General features: G+C 40.3%; 3 protein-coding genes across 4 annotated transcripts; 2 read left to right on the forward strand and 1 right to left on the reverse strand.

Annotated features, from left to right (window-relative positions):
• The first annotated feature begins 692 nt into the window (after nucleotides 1-692).
• On the forward strand, nucleotides 693-10807 carry LOC133418427 (cytospin-A-like). The gene is made up of 12 exons (XM_061707104.1): nucleotides 693-953; nucleotides 1784-1897; nucleotides 3481-3933; nucleotides 5736-5809; nucleotides 6161-6741; nucleotides 6821-6908; nucleotides 7022-7097; nucleotides 7187-7223; nucleotides 7331-7427; nucleotides 7510-7626; nucleotides 9491-9550; nucleotides 10045-10807. Exons 1-12 carry the CDS (start codon nucleotides 860-862, stop codon nucleotides 10132-10134), a joined length of 1881 nt encoding a protein of 626 aa, XP_061563088.1. The 5' UTR covers nucleotides 693-859; the 3' UTR covers nucleotides 10135-10807.
• Nucleotides 10265-16456, reverse strand: grcc10 (gene rich cluster, C10 gene). Of its 2 annotated transcripts, none has more exons than XM_061707108.1 (4): nucleotides 16318-16456; nucleotides 12705-12758; nucleotides 12360-12536; nucleotides 10265-11295 (listed from the first exon to the last, which is right to left on the reverse strand). In XM_061707108.1, exons 2-4 carry the CDS (start codon nucleotides 12754-12756, stop codon nucleotides 11156-11158), a joined length of 369 nt encoding a protein of 122 aa, XP_061563092.1. In that variant the 5' UTR covers nucleotides 12757-12758; nucleotides 16318-16456; the 3' UTR covers nucleotides 10265-11155. The 2 variants fall into 2 exon arrangements, with proteins under 2 accessions (XP_061563092.1, XP_061563093.1); XM_061707109.1 differs by lacking the exon at nucleotides 16318-16456 and adding an exon at nucleotides 16197-16249.
• An 89-nt stretch (nucleotides 16457-16545) lies between these two features.
• Nucleotides 16546-19034, forward strand: saysd1 (SAYSVFN motif domain containing 1). The gene is made up of 2 exons (XM_061707107.1): nucleotides 16546-16787; nucleotides 18592-19034. The coding sequence occupies exons 1-2, from the start codon at nucleotides 16620-16622 to the stop codon at nucleotides 18913-18915; spliced, it is 492 nt and encodes a 163-aa protein (XP_061563091.1). The 5' UTR covers nucleotides 16546-16619; the 3' UTR covers nucleotides 18916-19034.
• The last annotated feature ends 907 nt before the right edge of the window (nucleotides 19035-19941 follow it).

The following is a 19941-nucleotide window of genomic DNA, read 5'->3' on the forward strand; positions in this document are numbered from 1 at the left end:
AAGAACAAGAACCAAGCAAGGTGAGGCAGCGTTCAGTTATTCTGCTCCTCACCGGTGGAACAAACTTCCTGTAGACCTGAGGTCTGCTCCAACTGTCAGCTCCTTTAAATCAGGACTAAAAACATTACTGTTTACTGAAGTGTACTCCTAAATTAAATACGTACCTGCTGTACTCTACTGCCCTTATTTTTAACAACTTGTGCTTTTTATTATTTTACCCCTTTTCTTATCATTTTATTTCATGTATTTGTTATTTAAGCGTACTCTTAAATTAAATACTTTCTGAAAACCGTGAATGAGATGTGTACCTGCGGTACTCTACTGCCCTTAGTTTTCAGCAACTTGTGCTTTTTATTATTTTACCTTCTTTTCTCATAATTTTATTTCATTTTATTTGTTATTTACTGTCTAATTATGTCTTGCCGCTTTTAATGTCGATGTAAAGCACTTTGAATGACCTTGTGTTGAATTGTGCTATAAACTTGCCTATGTGACGTGGTTCGCCCCAAGACCCGCGCGCCTCCACACCTGCATTTAACAAAAGATAATTACCCTCAGAAGCATTGTATACGTTTAAAGGTAGAATTCACTATTTACTGTTGTCAGTCATTACCTTTTGAGTGTTTATGATTTTAACATTGTTGCACTGAACATTACCACCATTCACATTCATGCCGCCTCCCTAACGAGCAGCTGCTGCGTAACCAGTTGGTTTCTGCCTGTTTTCGCTTCTTGTCGCATTGGATTTGAAGACGAGGCAGCAGAGTTGGGTGTTATTTTGGGAACTGCATTCAAGTTACACATGATGCCGGGCTTTTCTGTCGCGCCGTGGATAAAATGACCGTTTATCGGTCGGCATATGTCGGCCGGTGAGTGTGGAGGCAAACGGGACGGCAAACGCCCAGACGCGGAGACACGAGCCCGGACTGCAGACTTCCAGCTGGCAGGACCAGGTGAGAGGATGAATGAGCGACGGATTCATGATGCGGCTAATTAAAATACTCCACATCATAAATCCTTCATAAAAAATGTTACCAATTAATTTGAAAGGGTATCGATCATTGACAGAAGAAATAACCCCCACCCCCCCAAAAAAGAAAAAAAAAATCAGTCACCAGGCGATCAGTTTAAAATGAGTAGGCTACACAAGAAACAGGACTGTGACACTGACAAAAAAACTGAATGCATTACACATTTGCAGTGAGCACATTAATACGGCGAACAATGAATTAAGATAGACGCTGATATTACAGTTAAGGTTGTAGAGGTAGTTCGCATTGACTGCCACGAAACAATCTGTGCACAGCTGTGCTGCTCAGCTGGGGGGGAAATGTGATTTTCTATCTAATGTATCGCATAACAGCCAATCATATATATGCCGAATTCATCCAATATTATTCTCAATGTGTAACAAACCCCGTCTGTCATGTTTAAATTGTTTGTTTTTTCTTTGAACTCGTGGCAACCTTAGATTGCAGGATTATTTAATGGGGTTTTGTTTTATACGTTTTACCTAGACATCTAAGGGCTGTCAGGGATGTTTTCCGGCCCCCATTTATTTGTATTCCCAACACAATTTTTTCACTCTTTATGACGATTGATCAGTCTAAATGGAAATCTCACCTAGACCAAACTGCTACAGGTTTACATTTCTCAGTATGAAAATGGCAAAGATTAAATTTGTGCAAGAAAGGGGTTTGTAAGGCTCTTGCCTGGTTGTTTTTATTTCTGATTTTAAAGGTTTTGCAGTGAGTGATGCATCTTTTTACCCATCTCCACAAAGCAGTGTCTCAGAAGAAAGAGAAGGTGAAGGAGGACAAGTGGGACAACCTGTCAACACCCCAGCCCTGCTGGATCATGGGTAACCATACCGGTAAAAGCAGCCATGCCCCTACAGGTACCTACAAGCAGTGATTTAGGCTTGAAAGAAAAATTAAAAATAGAATTTACTATTTTTAAAGTGTAGCCAATTGAGATCACCACCGTTTCTTTACTGCATCACTTTAGATGTCCTTTCTGGTTATTCATCTTCATGACAGACTATTTTTAGACACCCCTCCATTTCTTCCTCTATCTTTAAGTGTCTATGTAAACTAAACAGCTTACATGCAGAGCAAGTTTTTATTAATTTGTGATGCAGCAGCTCCAACACTGAAGATGCCTCTCAGAACAACTGTTTGCCCTTCAGCTACATCATTAAAGTTTTTGTTTTTAAAAGAATTAACATGTATGTAGCAGAAATGGAAACTGAACCCTTTGTTGAATACTCTGGTTGGTATCAACAATGTGTAATTGAGACCATCACATCCTTTTGTTTGGCCAAAGCAAATAAGCCAATTTTGATGTGCTCTGTTAAACTATAAATAAGGAACTGCTGACTAAGGCAAACATTAATGGGAAAAAAATCATATCTATAGTTGTTTTTTAACTGGATTTCTTTCAAAAGGATAAGTTAAAGTGGGGATTAAAGCGGCACCAATTTCTTCAAATAAATCCTTGTTACAGGAAAGTTTAGAGTCATAGGAATATTTCTTGGCACACAGAAAAATCTTTTAAAGTTTAACCTTGATCTCTCTTTAGTTTGAAGCTGCACAGACCATCTGTCGTTAGACCTAGCTGACAAGAAATTGCCATGTTGAGACTTAAGTCTTGTTACGAAAGATGTTTGATTGTCTGCTCACCCAATTTAATTCTCATTTGCAGCTTGGTTAAGATGCAAGCTCTGGTTTATCTCTTGGCTGTCAGTATGCAGGAAGTGGGCTCAGGCTAGAGGATGAGAATAGCTCCCCTGCTGCACATGAGGAGACTACACATCAGGCTGCTGCCAGGGAAATGATGAGTGTGCAAAACAGAATCTTGCACCGCAAGGACAAGGAGGGGAGGATTTAAAAGATCCAAGTGGGAGCAGTTAACTCTATGCAGCCTGCCTGCCTGCGTGCGTGCGTGCGTGCGTGCGTGCGTGCGTGCGTGCGTGTGTGTGTGTGTGTGTGTTTTAAATATATATATATATATATATATATATATATATATATATAGGAACTATGTTGCAAAGGTAAAGCATCAGTTTCAGAATTAGTTTGTTCTGTATATGGAGGACATTTCATTATCCAAAACTAAACACTTAAGGACTGATACTTTTGAAAACGTGCTGATCCAGCAGTATTCTGGGAGATTTAATGATGGATGTTATTACTTTCCCTTCACACTGAGAGAAAGTGCTACTTGATCAGGAAAAAATACTTTTCCTCCTGTTCCTTGCCACATGGGGGAACTGTGTCTGTTTCCCAGCCAAGACAGAAGCAGGAGATGCTTTTTGCTGCATCAGTCAGCTCAGGACTGTTAATAAGGGAGTGGATGCTGACTGCAAACCTCTGCATCTACGAAAAGAAAAGAGGGGCTCAGAACATTTGCAACTTGTCTCTGGTTTTTAAAGCTCAGGACATTGGGCATTTTCACTTTTACTTTATTCTCTCTTCTCAGGTTCCCCTTTAGATTTCTACCACACGCCTCCCACCTCACCCTCGGAGGCAGAGCTGGCTGCCATGGCCCTACCCGCTGCAGCGTCCACCGATCAGGCACAGACTCCATCCCTGCTCGACAGCGCCACCCCCTCTGCGTCCCCAGCTGGCGACTGGACACAGAAACTGTCGGCTCCCTTGGAGTGGGCAGTGATCAGCTTAGATAGCATCACCTCCACAGAGACAAATGTGAGTAATGCAGGAGCAAGACAGGACAAGGCAGTGTTCGGCCTGGACAGTCCGGCTCCGTTGCCTTCAGAGCAGAGCTGGCAGGAGAGAGACAGTGGGATGGAGCCACAGTCTGCAGCAGAGAGAGCTGGAGAGGAGGTGACCTTGGTTTTACTTGGTCTGATGGAGCGGTACAGGGTCTCAGTTGGCCTAACCCCCGGCAGTGATGCTACCAAAGGAGCAGTAGGTAGGCCCTCTGAACTCTTCTTTTGCTTTCTTTAATCAGCTTCAAATTAGCCCTTACTGATGCCAGAGGGATGGTGAAAAATCAAGTCTTTTAGTTGAATTACTTAAAAAACTAACAAACAAAAAAGAATTGTCGAGGCATAATCATTTACTTATTGATTTCTCATAACATCGTAAAGCTAGTTCCAACAATCAGTTGGCCATGGTGTTTGTTAGTGTGTCTGAATTGAATACCACTTAAAATGTCTAGCATGGGGCACACAAGGGGCACGGTGGCGCAGCTGGTAGTGCAGCCGTCTCACAGCAAGAAGGGTTCAATTCCCGCTGAGTTAAGTTCCCCCATGGCTTCAGCGCCCACACCCTGGGTGGGGTTGGTGAAAGGGCCTTTCTGTGTGGAGTTTGCATGTTCTCTACCCTTGGTAGCTAATGTGAGCTACCCTCACAAAAACGTGCACCAGTCCTGGGCTGTACACTACACTGGGCTCTACACCAGCTGGGGCGCTAGATGGGGTGAGGAGGATCTGGCCGGAATAACGTGATCCTTCCAAGCGCTACGTCTGGCCGGAGAAGCCCCACCCTGTCTGGTGAAAAGAAGCGGCCTGCTCACTGCTCAGTGTAGGGACTCCCGGGGCTGGTAGAGGGGAACAATGCCCAGGACTGTCACTTAGGTAGAGCACTGGGTGATATAAAAAAAAAAAAATGTCTAACACAACTCAAACTCTCATCACATCACAGACCCAGATGAGCATAGAAGTATAATTATTAAGTAGGTGGCACAGAGCTGTAACACCAGTAACTGGAACTCCACCAAGAAAAAAGGGGCAGCATTGAGATGTGTCTGACTCCACCCTCTAAAACTGACTACTTTTGAAACAGAACTGTAAATTCATGGTGTGAAATTGTAATTCTGTGATATTTTAACTGAAACATGTCCCATTTTAGAAAAACAAAAACTGCTCATTGAGCTGCTTTTAAAGGTAAATCAAACTTGACTGCAAAAGCGCTTTAGAAAGACTTGGAACTGGAGTCATAGTGCACTTATCTCTTTACAGAACAAATAAGTAATGATGTCATCAGACAACCTCTCTGAAAATCTTTTCCTGCCAAAATCTGGCTCTATACAATATCAATGCCTTCATATTTCATGGAAATGTAATAATTAGATTTTTCAGATTAGATTTCCTTTATTAGTCCCACAATGGGGAAATTTCCAATACAGTTTATTCCATATAAAGCTAGATAAATGAAACGGAAATCTTTATCCATTTGTTTATGTAATAATTGTTCTGGGTCTCTGGAAAGCGTCTAGAGACAACATCTGTTGTATTAGACGCTATATAAATAAAATTGAATTGAATTATATTAACCTTTTTTTAATTGCTATTTAATGTTGTCCATCAGTGTTCTGCATAGCAGGCACCTTTTTTTTTCTTCCTTTAAACTCTTTTAGTCCCAGATCTCTAGTATAATACAAAATCATTATGATTGTCAAGAAAAAATGGTTAATGTTTGAAGTTGGTCTCAAAATTGTCCTGTGTTCAAAAAAATGTCATAATTGTTTGAAACTTTATAACCACCCTCATGCAGTAAATTAAGAGACTCACTACATAAACTTTCATAGGTCAAATATATATTTAAATCGAGATTCTAACTACCATTATTCAGCATGAATAGTCCAGTGGTTATGAGAGTTTTTACGCTATTTTTTATACTATGTAAATGAAACCTTTTAATTAAATGAATCCCTCTGCTAATCCTGCTATCTGAATACATGTTTGTGTGATTTGTTTATTGACCTGTCAGAGCTGCTCAGACGCCTGATAAAGGAGAGAGAAGAGCTGGTGGAGGAGGTGGACACACTCAGGGAGACACTCAGGGTGAGCAGTGACTGTGGTGCCAGGTTCTCGGGTCAGGAATCTGATTATTTACTGTGTCTTAAAGAGAATATTTATAGTTACCAGAGAATCCTGTCAACTCTGAAAATACAAGAATTAAAACATCTCAAGAGTAATTTTTTTTCCATGTTCTTACTTATTTTTACTGCTTTTTTTTTCTGTATCATGACCCAGCCTCCATTTTGAAACATTTCACGTTTTGCTGATTAAAATCCAATTCTTTATACATTAAAGTGTTAAATGTATCCACATATCTGAACAAAGAGGTCAGAATCACAGGCACACTTCAGCAGTCTGCCTTTAACTTCATATTAGTGCTTGTTTTGTTCCCAGACAGAGAGGTTGGAGTGGCATCAGTTCCAGTGTGACCTGCAGGTGGCCGTGTCTGTGGCCGAGCGGCTGCGAGGCGAGTCCGAGCAGGAGCTGGGTTTACTCCAGCAAAGCCACAGAGCTGTGGAGGAGCAGCTGGCTCGGGCCCTCGGCAGACAGCAGGAGACGGAGCAGGAGCTTGAGAGGCTGAGAGCCGAACACAAACATGTCTGTTGTCAGCTAAGTGAATATGCTGCAAAGGAGCAGCAGCAGCAGCAGCAGCAAGCCGAGTTGGCTCTGATGACAAACATCAGCACATTAGAAGATGGAGAAGAGTCTGAGGAAGGCCAGAGGACGAAAAAACAGAAGATTACAGATGAAGCTGAAGCTAACAGTGAAGCTAAAGATGAGAGTGAGACAAATCAAGATGGCGATGAAGGTGAAGCTCATGATCCTGGGAGGGTGGACGGATCAGGAAACGGAGAGCTGACGGGAAAAGGGGTGGCAGAGGGATACATTCGTAGTTTGGCTGCTCTGGAAAAGAGGAAGGAGGAACGTGGACAGAGGGATCCAAGAAGGATTGTGATGCTGTGTGAAAGATCTTGGTGAGTCTTCATGAAACTCCCCACTACAGTCAACCCACTGCAACAAAACCTTATCAAACATTTCACTTTGGTCCTTCAGGAGTCTTTCTGGTCTTCCACTTCAAACTGACTCATCAAATAAAAATGACACTTCAAAGAACACAAGTACAACATTGCCACTATGCAAGGTAAAACATGCTGAGTTGATAATTGCACTGAAAGGATTAAGTTGAATCTAGAGAAACGTAAGACTGCTGCTGTCCTGTGAGGTGTCAGTCAATTCTGTTGTTTAATCCTCCAGAAAGAGGAGCCAACAAAAGGCAAAAGGATGGATCGTATTTTACAGCGGCAGGATAGTTGGTCCAGCTTTTATACAGGTGATCTTAAAGCTGTCAAAATGTCACACAAGGTTGAGGCAACTCGAGTGTGCAGTTTTAAGACTCTTGGCTGCATTTGTGTGTTGCAGGGAAACAAGAGGAGGATCAAATCTTTGATTCTACCAAGTGAGGAGTTATTTTATTTTGTTGTTGATAATGACTGCTTGCTTGTATGTTTTTTGTTTTTTTTGTAGTATGTCTCTCATTCGAAATGTTTTTTCTTACCTTTACAGACCTCAGGATAGTTTCAGTGCTTTGCTGAGGCGTCACGGTGGCTCTAGAAGAAATTCCCTGCTGCGCTGGTGCCAGAGTCGTACCCAAGGTTACAAGGTTGGAGAGACGAACCTCTGCATCACTGAGAAATGTTAACTGCATGGCTCACTGAATATTTTTCTTGATGGTTTTGTGACAGAACATTGAAATCACTAACTTCAGCAGCAGCTGGGAGGATGGCATGGCGTTCTGTGCCGTTTATCACACCTATTTACCCAAGCACATTCCCTATGAGAGCCTGAACCCCGCTGAGAAGGTACAACTGTAACTGTACACGCATCAGAGCTTTTAGAAAACCTAATCCCACTTTATGTCATTATGGTTTTGTGATTGTTTTTTTTTATCAATTTTTTCCAATACATGAGACAAAAATCAGTCAGCTCTGTGGCTTTTGATTTCTGTTTGAATCTGGAAAGCACCAACTAGACTCTCAGGGCCTGATTTACTAAAGGTTTGCGTGCGTAAAAACGTGTGCAAACTTGACAGCACCCGCAAACCAAAGTGCAAGCTGATCTACTAACAGCGTGCAAAGAGGACTGCGCCTCTCAAATGAGCAAAATAGCACACGCTGTTCATTTAGTACTTTTGCCCTGATGAATAATCAATATGGGGCGTACCCACCAGAAAGCGCTAAATACTGGGAGGGGAAAATGCAAATATCTCCATTTACCACACGCAATGAGATTTACCAAGCCTGAAAGTTTTTGCGGGGATTGTGATTGCGTCTGTATTTAATACGTTCGAAAGGAAGGTGCTAATCTGCCCAGCATTACGCAGGGATGCTTGTTGGTGCCTGATTTGAGGACTGGGGTGGGGATGGCTCAATTTGTGGTGAGGATTCTCCACATGCAAAAGGAGAAATATTTTATTTGAATGTTAAATCGAGTATTATTCAGCAAAAGGTTGCCACAGGAGGCACCTTCATTTTTTTAATTTGTGATAATAAATAAATCACGTGTTTTCATGGAGAAAAAAGTGTTTCTTATTGTGCGCCTATACTTGTTCTGCAGTTGTCATACCCCGGTGTTGTGCCGTATTCAGCACCCCTGCCGTGAAAAGCACCCCCTCGTCTCACAAAAATTATATTCTCATTCCGTGTCATGTTCTGTTTAGCGTCCAGTTTTGTGTTAATGATTCATGTTTAAATGCGCTCATGGATTCCACAATAGTCATACTTTCCCACAATCACAGTCACAGATAACAAAAATCGGGTAAATGGTTATTGATGTCATTAATTAATAGCCTGCTTACTGTGTTGTCTTCCATAATATTTGTCAATATATATAATATAAACTCCTAAGTATGTGTTTGTGTGAGTGTGTATATATAAATATAGTGTCAGTGTGTTGTTTTTTTTCTTGGTCTACTTATCATTGAATATACGAGGGGGTGCTTTTCACGGCAAGGGTGCTGAATACGGCACAACAATTTGCCTCTTCCACTAATATCTCTAACTCCAACTCGTCAAATTTCATTTTGCGCTCGCAAACCGTAAGACACGCAACACCTCATTTAAATACTGCGGTTTGCACCTGTTATCAATTGCGCACGCAATCTTAGTTGATCACCCGCAAAACACACAACAACAGCACGTGCAAACTTTTTCAGTGCACACGCAATTTAGTACTCTTTATTTAGGATCTTAGTAAATCAGGCCCTCAGAGTAGTAACAACAGACAGTCCGCCTGTTCAGCGTAGACTATTTAAAGACCCAACTCTGACTATTTCTGGGGTGAGACTTTATCAGTATTTTTGTATATGCTGTGGTAATCAATAATTAAGTATCTTTGAGAAGTAAATATTGTCATAGCTGTGGGCAGGAAGGATCTGATGTCGCGGCTGTGTTGCAGCAGAGCTGAAGAAGCCTCTGACTAAAGACACTGTTGTCGAATTACTGTCTTCCTCAGTCTTGTCCACTGTTTTAGTTTTTTTAGTTTTTATGAAACATCCTCCTCTGCACAATCAGCTACATTTAAAAATGTATAAAACTGGATTGTTTGGGCTCAAAGGTTGTGATTATCTTTTTTTTTTTTTTCATATTCACTAATAACTTGTTACTTTGTGAAAATCTGCATTTTGACTTGATTTTTAAGTTTTACTTATTTTTTTTTTTTTAACAGAAAGACAACCTGGACCTTGCTTTTAAGACAGGAGAGAGTGTGGGAATCACAGCCACAGTGGTGAGACATGTTTATCTGTCAACTGTACTTTCAGATTTACATATAAAGCATTCTAGGAAAGAAATGACTTACTGTGCATTAACCAGCAAAATCTCTTCAGTTCTATGACTGGATTTAAGCCCATTTTATGTTTTTAGTGTCTCTCTGTTGCTGCATTATGTAGCTTCCACAGACATGCAAAACTTAGAGTACACTAAAGGCAGTACTTCTATTCCACAGAGAACATAAAACACCTCATTTGCAATCAAGCCTTGTTTGTTGCCACGTACCACATTTGCATATCTGCATACTAGATGGTTTAGGAGTCTGTGCAGCTGTAGTGTGCCTTCCAGCAAGTTTACACAGTTATGTAGCTGTGTACAGTGTGAAGACCATGTTTTTTAATTTTTTTTTAAAACATTAAAGCTTTTAAATCTATTCTAGAAGGGTCCTGAAATGAAATGGATAAGGGTTCCTTGAGTGCAATGATGGTAATGTCTCCTCATGTGTGACAGGCAGCGGAGGACATGCTGAAGCCGGATGGGCCAGATTGGCAGAGGGTCCTCGGATATGTTGAAAGCATTTTCCGCCACTTTGAGATGTGATCATCCTACATCTTGGTCCTTCCCTCCTTTCTTTGATTGGGAATTAAAGAGCTAAAAGCCAGAAACACCGCTAACCACAAGATGGAGCTCTTTACACAATTAACTCATCAGCCAAGATCTGAAACGTGTCCTCAGTATCGGACTCCACGACTTTATTCATGTACTTATACAATGTCTTTTACACTGGCACAGTTGTTTGCTAGCTGCTGGTGGAAATGTCTAAATAACATTTATCCCCTAAAGCACTTTGTTTTTGCACATTACATCCAAACAGCTGCGGGAGAAATGTTCACAGGAAACGAAATGTTCAGGAGAAAGCTCACCGTCTGCGAGGTTACTGGGTGCAGGCAGCACTGATTTTTGCACTGTATGTGTTTTAAAAAGCTAGAGACACTTTATCCATGTATACATAACTATGTGGCATTCTTACCCAGAATATTACAGAATCTGGGTCACTTTGTCAGAACACTGTGTGCATGCTTTGAAAATGAAAACACAGACGGGAGCAAATGCACTCAGATTTTGAGGGAACCATCGTAGTCTTAACTAGAAAAACACTACCGGTTTGGTTTGAAGTTATTTTTGAGAAACTTTATACATACAAGTGTGTCCAATTGTTTTTAAAAACATGGTTGAATTATGAAAATGTAATGCATTAATAAAGTATGTACTGAAACCATTTTCCTCAAATCGTCTCTCAATACCACAGTTTCAGAGAAAACATTTATTTTTACAGTATAACAAAATGGACATTTGACAGTATATAAAATGATACAAAAGATGATGAAATTAGAAAAAAGGTAATGTTACATGTAGCAAATAAATACACGTTTAAGCAATAGTTGAGCAAAAACAATTGGCAAGGATGCATTAAGTCCAACTCAAATAAATAGCTTGATTGTGGAAATGGGTTAGTTTTGAAAGATTTTCTCCACAAAAAGATGGAAATGGATGATGGCCATGAGGTGACCCAAACCATTGAACGGTACACATTTGCAGTTGAACCTGTTGTGAAAAATTCCTATGAAGCTGGAATAGCGCCACCTATAGGTGGTGTTGACAGAGGTGGAAGGAGGAGCGACTTCAGTTTAGAAGACATGGCTGCAATTTCAGGGTCCTGGGTTTCAAACATCTTCACTAGTCTGGCAAACTTCAGGACACCTGTGAGAGAAGGTGGAGGGTAACACGCCGTCAGAGCTGGCTTGGATAGACAGTGTTATGCAAAGGGGATCTAGAAGGACATTGAGGATGCTTAAAAAAAAAAATCAGTTGAAATGTGCTCTTTAACTTGTCATGACTGGAGGATGATTAAATTAATCCTTTAACACAAATGTGCTTAGTTCAGTTTCACACATTCATGATATTTGGCAGGTATGTTTTTTCCCCTCTCACTTCTTTGAATTAAATGGATTTAAGCCATTTGTTACTTTAGTCTTTTCCAGTCATTTCATATATACTAATGTTGAATTATGGAGACTATAATACCTGTCGCAGGGCTCTCCTTTGTCATAATGGTATTATATGACAGATAATGTCATTGGTACCTTGCATTTCTGCACAGCAATGTGTTTTCACTTGACAGCGCAGTACTTTGGGCATGACTCATCTTCAGATATGCGTTTTAAAAACCACTGTATTGAGGAAAAAATTATTAGCTGCAACCATTTTTTATAGTTGGCTTCAATTTACAACATACTGAGAAATGTATATTAATATTTAAATGATGTTTGGTGTCGGATTTTATTGACCGGACTAATAGCATTTCAACAAAAAGCATCAATACAGAGTTTTTTTTAGCTGTAATGATTAATTTATTGTTATTTTGATTTGATTATGTAATCACAGCCGCAACATCAAAGTCTTACCATAACTTGTTTATTCGAAAAGCAAAAGAAAATCTGTTTTTCTAGAACATGAGAGCAGAAAATATTATGTAAGCTACTGCAAGAACTGAATCTTCCTATATGTTAGGATTCAACCTGATCACTTTAACTATAGAGTAAACAACAATGGTTTAAGTGTGCAGGAGTAAATTGTCCATAAATAAAAATGTGATCTGATGAAACATTAACTACAGTTAATGTTGACTACATAAACAACACAGTACATCTTTAAGAGTATGCCATTATGGTTAGAAAAGAAGGAACGATGACATTGCAGTAAAAACTCCAACATCTCTTTGATGAAGAAGTCTCAGAATATTCCTTTGAGATCATAAAGCTCACCTTCTCCCTCGTTGTTGAATCCGTAGGCTTTGATAACCTCCTGTTGAATCTGGGTGGCCACAGGGAGCACGAGCTGCAGCATCTTGCCCATGTCGTTGCAGGCGCTCTCTCGCGCCTCCTCCATCCGGGCAGCATTTTCTGGTACTGAGAAGGCCTGGATCACCTCACTCAACACCACTGAGCAACAAAGCAGAAATCACATCTGTCGTAATGCACTTTTATTTTGTGAGTTGCAAGTACTTGAAATGTTGAGTCCTAAGTTGCGAATCATTCTCAAGCTCAGAAATAAAATTCTACAAACTGGAATGGGTAAAACGAGTGAAAGTGGGAATGTGTTCTTCTCACCTCTGGTTTGTTCAACAGTCAGGGTGGGCTGTTGTGTTGCAGCTGATGCCATGTCTGTAGAGAAACCAGAGAACATTCCACAATCAGGATACTACAGTAGTACTGATAACAGGAGAGGGCACATGGAGAACGATTTTAACATGAAGAGCAATATCAGAACTGTTGAAAGTCTCAGTAATTGCAAGCCCTTTTTTCATAAGTTGTTAAAATTCCCTGTTTTTAAAATGTATACATGTTAATCAAATGGCTATAGAAATGTATCTTTTCAGTGTGATGTGAAACTGATTGGATATAAAGATCGAAGGAAATAGTTATATGTGACCTCCCTCCCTAATTTAATTTAATTTAATTCCCAAATAGTGAAAGACAGTAGAAGGACAGATATGTTGCTTCAGGCAAACTGGATACAGGATAAAAATGGAAAACTGTGGTCATGCCAGTTGTTATGGATACGTTTGTGGTAATAGCTTCATCACATGTAAGTTAACAACAACAACAAAAAAGTAGTTGATTGTACTTTTAAAATGTAAAGTATTCAAATTAAATGTTTCACTGACATGACTTGTGTTGGGATATGACACATTTGGCCACTTTGAGAGGAGAAGAATAAATAGCCATTCTTCCACTAAAGCAATATATCTGAAAATCTATCCATATAAAGCTGGCTATTGTTGCTCAGCAACAACAATATATAATTTTTGCCCTGACAGGCCATAACATTCAGGGACCCTGTGGCTACAAAACCACATTGTAGAGTAATTTAACACCTTTATAGTAGCAAACACCTAAAAACTCCCATATCACTAGCCACTAGGAATGGGCGATATTTTACCGCTCACGATAAACCGTCAAAAAAAATCCCCACGGTAAGAATTTGTCATCTCGCGGTAAAAACGATAAATTCCCGTTGATGACGTTTTTGTGTAAAGCTGATTTATGGTTCTGCGTTAAATCCACGCACAACGTACGTGAAGGAAGGAAGGGAGAAGGAAGAAAGGAGGAAGGAAGGAAGGAAGGAAGGAAGGAAGGAAGGAAGGAAGGAAGGAAGGAAGGAAGGAAGGAAGGAAGGAAGGAAGGAAGGAAGGAAAGAAAGAAAGAAAGAAAGAAAGAAAGAAAGAAAGAAAGAATAAATTCCTGTTGATGTGTGTAACAAACATGGCAGATGTGAGTCAGTTTTGCAGTACAGGTGGACTCATTTAATTGTTTTTTATTAATTCAATTTAATTGGTGTAGTGTAGTAGCATTTAGTATTCTTTTAGAGCAGTGATTTGGGGGCTCCAAAGACTGAATATGGTGATAGATTTATAGTTACAAAGGTGGAGTTGAATTGGTATTTTTTTTATCGTAAATGTTATCGGGATAAATGCCAGAAATTATCCTGATACATTTTTTAGTCCATACCGCCCATCCCTACTAGTCACATTGGATGGTGCGTTTTCACCCAAAAAGAGGAAGGTGTACAGGACTGTCTCAGAAAATTTGAATATTGTGATAAAGTTCTTTATTTTCTGTAATGCAATTAAATAAACAAAAATGTCATACATTCTGGATTCATTACAAATCAACTGAAATATTGCAAGCCTTTTATTATTTTAATATTGCTGATCATGGTTTACAGTTTAAGATTCCCAGAATATTCTAATTTTTTGAGACAGGATATTTGAGTTTTCTTAAGCTGTGTAAGCCATGATCAGCAATATTAAAATAATAAAAGGCTTGCAATATTTCAGTTGATTTGTAATGAATCCAGAATGTATGACATTTTTGTTTTTGTAATTGCATTACAGAAAATAACAATATTCTAATTTTCTGAGACAGTCCTGTAGACTTGTGCAGAGATAAAGTATCCAGATGCTGTGTTCTCATCTGTCTGGAGGTTTTCAGCCACAAAACCACCTGGGTGAGGCATTTTTCAACCTCAACCAGGTGGTTTTATGGCTGAGTTTGATCCATACCTGCCAACACTCCCGATTTAAGCGGGAGTCTCCCGATTTTCAACCATTTCTCCTGCCCTGCTCCCGATTTGTAATTTCTCCCGCTTATCTCCCGATTTTAAAGTGAAATGAGTCAATGGTGTTTCACGTGTCGGGGTTCCTGCATGGATGTATTATATTAACGGGTTCCTGACAAACCTGGCAACCCAACCCAAAAGCACTGCCTACGTCCAAGCTCCGCCCCATGGAGCTGCTGATACGTCAACGTCGCCGCCATATTGGATGGGCGCCTTATTTTATACATAAAGCGCCTTTCTACAAAGAAATTTACGTTTTACGTCTCATTTATTCATTCACACACGCACTAATATACTTGGGAAACAGTTGGGCACCAAATATAATATGTTTAATTTTCTCAGATGGCAAAAATAAGAACTTTATCGATCCCACAGTAATTCATGTTATATCAGCTATAGAGAACAAGGTAGTGCCGAAAAACAATATCCCCCCTCAAAAAAATAAGAAAAATAGAGAAACATATTCTCTCATCAGCAAAGCATTACATAAACATATTTTAAAATTTTCAAATTACAAAATAACATATTTGAACAATTTTTCAGATTTTTTCAGTTATTTTATTGTTTGGAAAATGGTTAAAATATGTTATTTTGTTATTTGAAAATTTGAAAATTTGTTTTGTTTGAAAAAATGCTTTGAAAAAAAGCTGAGGGAAGAGTTGGTGGAGTATCAAGTCATAGCAAGCAAGGATCTCCCACAGGAAGAGAGAGTTGAAGGTTCTGGGTTCTTCTAGGGAAAGAGGAGAGCTTTACAAATCTGGCATCACTGATGAAGGCAATACTCTGCATCCCTCACAGCAATGCAAGCTCAGAGAGGTCATTCAGCACGGTGAAAAAGATCCTCACAGAAAACACAATGAGTATGGATAATTCTACTCTTTGCGCACTCCTTTCTTGCAAGATTAACCATACCAGCCCTGGCCACAAGTATGTACCCTCCAAGAAAGTGATTGAAGCTGCAAAGTCTGCCACCTCCAATTACAACAGGCCCTTGGGTGACAAAGGGAACCTGGAAAATTCTACAAATATTGTATTTTATTGTTATTAATACTAAACTTATTTGGCTCCAAAAAGGCTGTAGAATCATTTTGGGAGGTACATTTTAGCACATTTCATTGTAGCTATGGATTTAAAGCTCATTAAAAGTCGCCTTGTTTATATCAGGGCGGGGATGTTGTGAGTGGAGCATTCCAACCACTACCCCAGAAAATCTCCCTCTTTTTCACAGCCCAATGTTGGCAGGTATGGTTTGATCTGATAGTCATTCCAGACACAAAATCAAGCTGCTGTCCCTTCAAAGACCAAGGAGCTTTATATACATCATTTAATCTACGTATTTACACCCACTGCATGTTAGATGACAGCGCCCTTTAAAAGGTGATAGTAAAAGCGTAAATCTATTCAGAAATAAAGTGACAAAACCAGCAGTGAATAAACAGTGACACGCGTACAAATAGACGTGCTGGGTTTCTCATGGTAACCTTCAGCGTTGGTTTTCTGTCGGAATCTCAAAAACCTATCCACTAACAACGTTTTAGGAGACTATCGTCAGCGGAAACGTGCGTATTATTGAAATAATTATCCAAAAACAAACAAACTCACCGCTGATGAAGACGCCCTAACCTGTGAAAATGCCGCAAATTGGCACATTTTACGACAGCTGTAGAGCTTGGGCGACGCCGCCTCCTCCTTTACGGCAAACGCCCACATGAAAACGTAAACAAACGTCTTACTAAGCTCGTAACTTCACTAAACCTCATAAAAAATGATCACACGGGGAACTTGAGGTATCTTTTTTTTTCTTTATTACTTCACTGAAAAGCGCGGTGAAGTTTTGAACTAGTAATAATAGCAGCTGCTACTGCTTTTGGGACTAAATAAAAACAGTAAAAGTTTCAATCCCGATGGAGCAGAAACTGGCTGAGTTCAGAGCCCGACGACGAGCCGAGAAAGTCTCTACACCGCCCGAAGAGACTCCTGCAGAAACAAACGCTCAGTGTGACACCATGTCTTCGTGTGAAGGACAGCTGGAGACAGAACCCGAGCCAGCTGTTGCCTGCCCTGCCAGCGGGGTAAGACATCAGCTGATCTTCATTAACATTAATGTCTTCGGGTCAAAATTACCCAATTCTTCTATCCTTCTTTCCTCCTGCTCTCTCCTTCCGTCTCCCTTCCTTCCTTCCTCCCTTCCTTCCATCCTTCTTTTCTCCCTTCTTTCTTTCCTTCTTTTCCTTCTCCCTTCCTTCCTCCCTTCCTTATTTACTCCCTTGCTTCCATCCTTCTTTTCTCCCTTCCTTCCTTCTTTCTTTCCTTCTTTTCTTTATTCCTTCCTTCTGTCCTTCCGTCCTTCCTTCCTTCTTTCCTTGTTTTCTTCCTTCCTTCTTTTCTCCCTTCTTTCCTTCTTTTCCTCCTTCCTTCCTTCCTTCCTTCCTTCCTTCCTTCCTTCCTTCCTTCCTTCCTTCTGTCCTTCCATCCTTTCTTCCTTCCTTCTTTTCTTGTTTTCTTCCTTCCTTCTACCTTCCTTCCTTCCTTCCTTCCTTCCTTCCTCCCTTTCTTCTTTCCTCCTGCTCTCTCCTCCCTTCTTCCCTTCCTCTTTCCTTCCTCCCTTCCTTCCTTCCTTCCTTCCTTATTTTCTCCCTTCCTTCCTTCCTTCCTTCCTTCCTTCCTTCCTTCCTTTCTTCTTTCCTTGTTTTCTCCCTTCCTTCTCCCTTCCTTCATCCTTCTTTTGTCCCTTCTTTCCTTCTTCTCCTTCTTCCTTCCTTCCTTCCTTCCTTCCTTCCATCCTTCCTTCTTTCCTTGTTTTCTCCCTCTTCTCTAAAGCTTATGGTAGGAGCCAATGAACATAAATACAGTAGGCAGGAATACATACATACATACACTTGCACTTAATACACACAAAACAAAACAACATGCACATTATGCTAGACTACCACTTACATACAACATATCGCATTACAAACACTTAATATGAGCTTAACAATTGATCCTTTAACTGCCGTTTAAATATGGAGATGGACTGTGACTTTTTAAGGCTATCATTCAGCTCATTCCAATTATGTCACGACCCTGTCCTCCAGGTTGAAAATAGTCCATGTTCCAGACCAGATATCAGTACCACTCAAGGTGACCAAACTTGCTTATCATTTTTTAAAAGATCCATATCTATAGATGATATTTTGGTATGATAACCCTTCCTGAGTGGCAGCTGTATCATAGTTATCAGCTCATGATGTTACCCAGCCCCTTCAGAAAATGACATTTTAGATGCTTGTTTATGAAACTAAGCTGGTTCCTTATCTCATTGTTATGTCCTTTATGTCCTGTATCTGCATGATAAAGACCAGTTTGTGACATCAGCCTAGTGGCTGTTATAGTTTCATAGGAGCCTAATGATGCTCTTCTAGTTTAAGGTTCACAATAACCTATAACAATGATATAGTATGGTGTATATTATACATTTCCTGAATCCTTATGGTCCTGTGAGTATTCCAGTTTTTGTATTTGTGTTTCTGTTGTTCCTAGATGACACAGGGATAAAAGATAGTATATAATTCAGGCTAAAAATGTGTGTTGTTTATAGTTTAAAGAGCTGCAGTGACCTCTATGTTGGTCAGAAAGATTCACATCTTAGCTTGAACGAATGCTTAAAAGGTCCCCTTTAAAATGATACCAAAGACAATTACTACTTCATGAGCAGATAACTATGATACGGCTGCCACTCAGAAAGGGTTATCATACCAAAATATCATCTATAGACATGGATCTTTTCAAAAATCATAAGCAAGTTTTGTCACCTTGAGCGGTACTGACCAGTGAAATTTTGGGTTCTGGCCCGTGGACTAAAACTACTGACTTTCTTTTGTGTCTCCTCTGCAGGACGGCAAAGATTGGCTGCTAGATAGCCCTCTGGGAAGATGGCTGGCTTCGAGAAAGTTTATTCTCTCAAACCTTACTTTGCTGAAAGTGCTGCTGTGGCTGGTGCTGTTGGGTCTGTTTGTTGAACTTGAGTTTGGCCTGGCCTTCTTTGTCATCTCCCTCTTCTACTGGCTCTACGAAGGACTCCGCAGCCCAGAACCCCGGAAACCTGGAGAACTGAGTGCTTATTCTGTCTTCAACCCGGACTGTCAGCCTCTGCTGGGCTCCCTCACCGCTGAGCAGTTGGAGGGAGAGATGGGTTACAGACCTCTGGCTAACAGATGAAGTCTTCACTGTAGTGAATGAGACATCGTTGTTGTGAGGGAAATATTAATTTGAAAAGAAAATTACTTGAAGTCAATTTTGTTCTTCATGTATGATACATTAAATTTGGATATAGAATACTTAGTTTTATTACTGTTTGTGCCTCATTTTTATTCCTGACATAAGTGTGTTATTCTGGACATTTATGTGGTGAAAGAGGTGTGCGTGCGTGCGTGCGTGCGTGCGTGCGTGCGTGCGTGCGTGCGTGCGTGCGTGCGTGCGTGCGTGCGTGCGTGCGTGCGTGCGTGCGTGCGTGCGTGCGTGCGTGCGTGCGTGCGTGCGTGCGTGCGTGCGTTGGTCAGTATTGGCCTAATACAGCCCTAAGGCAACAAGACAAAAAAAGAAGCTCCTATTTACCTTTCAAAAGTAGCTGTTTCCTGTATGACTTGATCAATCTCTCACATTGTTATGGAAGAGTTTTGGCTATGTCTTCTTTACAAACAGTGATTTAGTTCATTGAGGTTTGTAGCAAATTGCTTTTTCACATTCACTTGTCCCAGTACTTTTGATTGGGTTTAGGTCTGGACTTTACAAACTAGACCTTTATTAAACCTTTGTAATTTAATTTTTCAGACATTGTTAGTCCGTACTTTAAATTATTGACCTGTTGCATGACCCAATTTATAGCAAGTTTTATCTATCGGACAGATTCAGATTCAGAGAAGTTTCTGGTTGAATGAAATGTTTCCAGACCCTCTTGAGTGGTAAAACAACTCACTTTCATAGTGGGTATGAGGTGTTTCTGCTGCAATAATGTGTTTCCTTTTTACCAAATATGGTGCCGGGCTTGCAAACAATTCCTTTTTGGTCTCTTCGGTCCACAGGAGATTTTTCCTGAAGTATTGTGGTTTCTCCAGATGCAATTTTGCAAATCTGAATTAAACATTCATAACGCTCTTTTCAGACAGAAGAGGCTTTCTCCAGACAACTCTTCCAATCAAACCATACCTGTTCAGTCTTCTTATTGTGCCTGTCCTGGACCTTAAT

Source organism: Cololabis saira, chromosome 18 (assembly GCF_033807715.1).
Source record: "Cololabis saira isolate AMF1-May2022 chromosome 18, fColSai1.1, whole genome shotgun sequence".
NCBI lineage: Eukaryota > Metazoa > Chordata > Actinopteri > Beloniformes > Belonidae > Cololabis > Cololabis saira.

Coding starts and splice junctions, on each gene's coding strand:
- LOC133418427 (XM_061707104.1), top strand. CDS start 860: ATGTCGGCCGGTGAGTGTGGAGGCAAACGGGACGGCAAACGCCCAGAC. Junction 7,224..7,330: donor CAAATCTTTGATTCTACCAA/GTGAGGAGTTAT, acceptor TTACCTTTACAG/ACCTCAGGATAGTTTCAGTG. Junction 7,428..7,509: donor GTCGTACCCAAGGTTACAAG/GTTGGAGAGACG, acceptor GTTTTGTGACAG/AACATTGAAATCACTAACTT.
- grcc10 (XM_061707108.1), bottom strand. CDS start 12,756: ATGGCATCAGCTGCAACACAACAGCCCACCCTGACTGTTGAACAAACC. Junction 12,537..12,704: donor GACTGTTGAACAAACCAGAG/GTGAGAAGAACA, acceptor TTTGTTGCTCAG/TGGTGTTGAGTGAGGTGATC. Junction 11,296..12,359: donor ATTCAACAACGAGGGAGAAG/GTGAGCTTTATG, acceptor CTTCTCTCACAG/GTGTCCTGAAGTTTGCCAGA.
- saysd1 (XM_061707107.1), top strand. CDS start 16,620: ATGGAGCAGAAACTGGCTGAGTTCAGAGCCCGACGACGAGCCGAGAAA. Junction 16,788..18,591: donor TTGCCTGCCCTGCCAGCGGG/GTAAGACATCAG, acceptor TCTCCTCTGCAG/GACGGCAAAGATTGGCTGCT.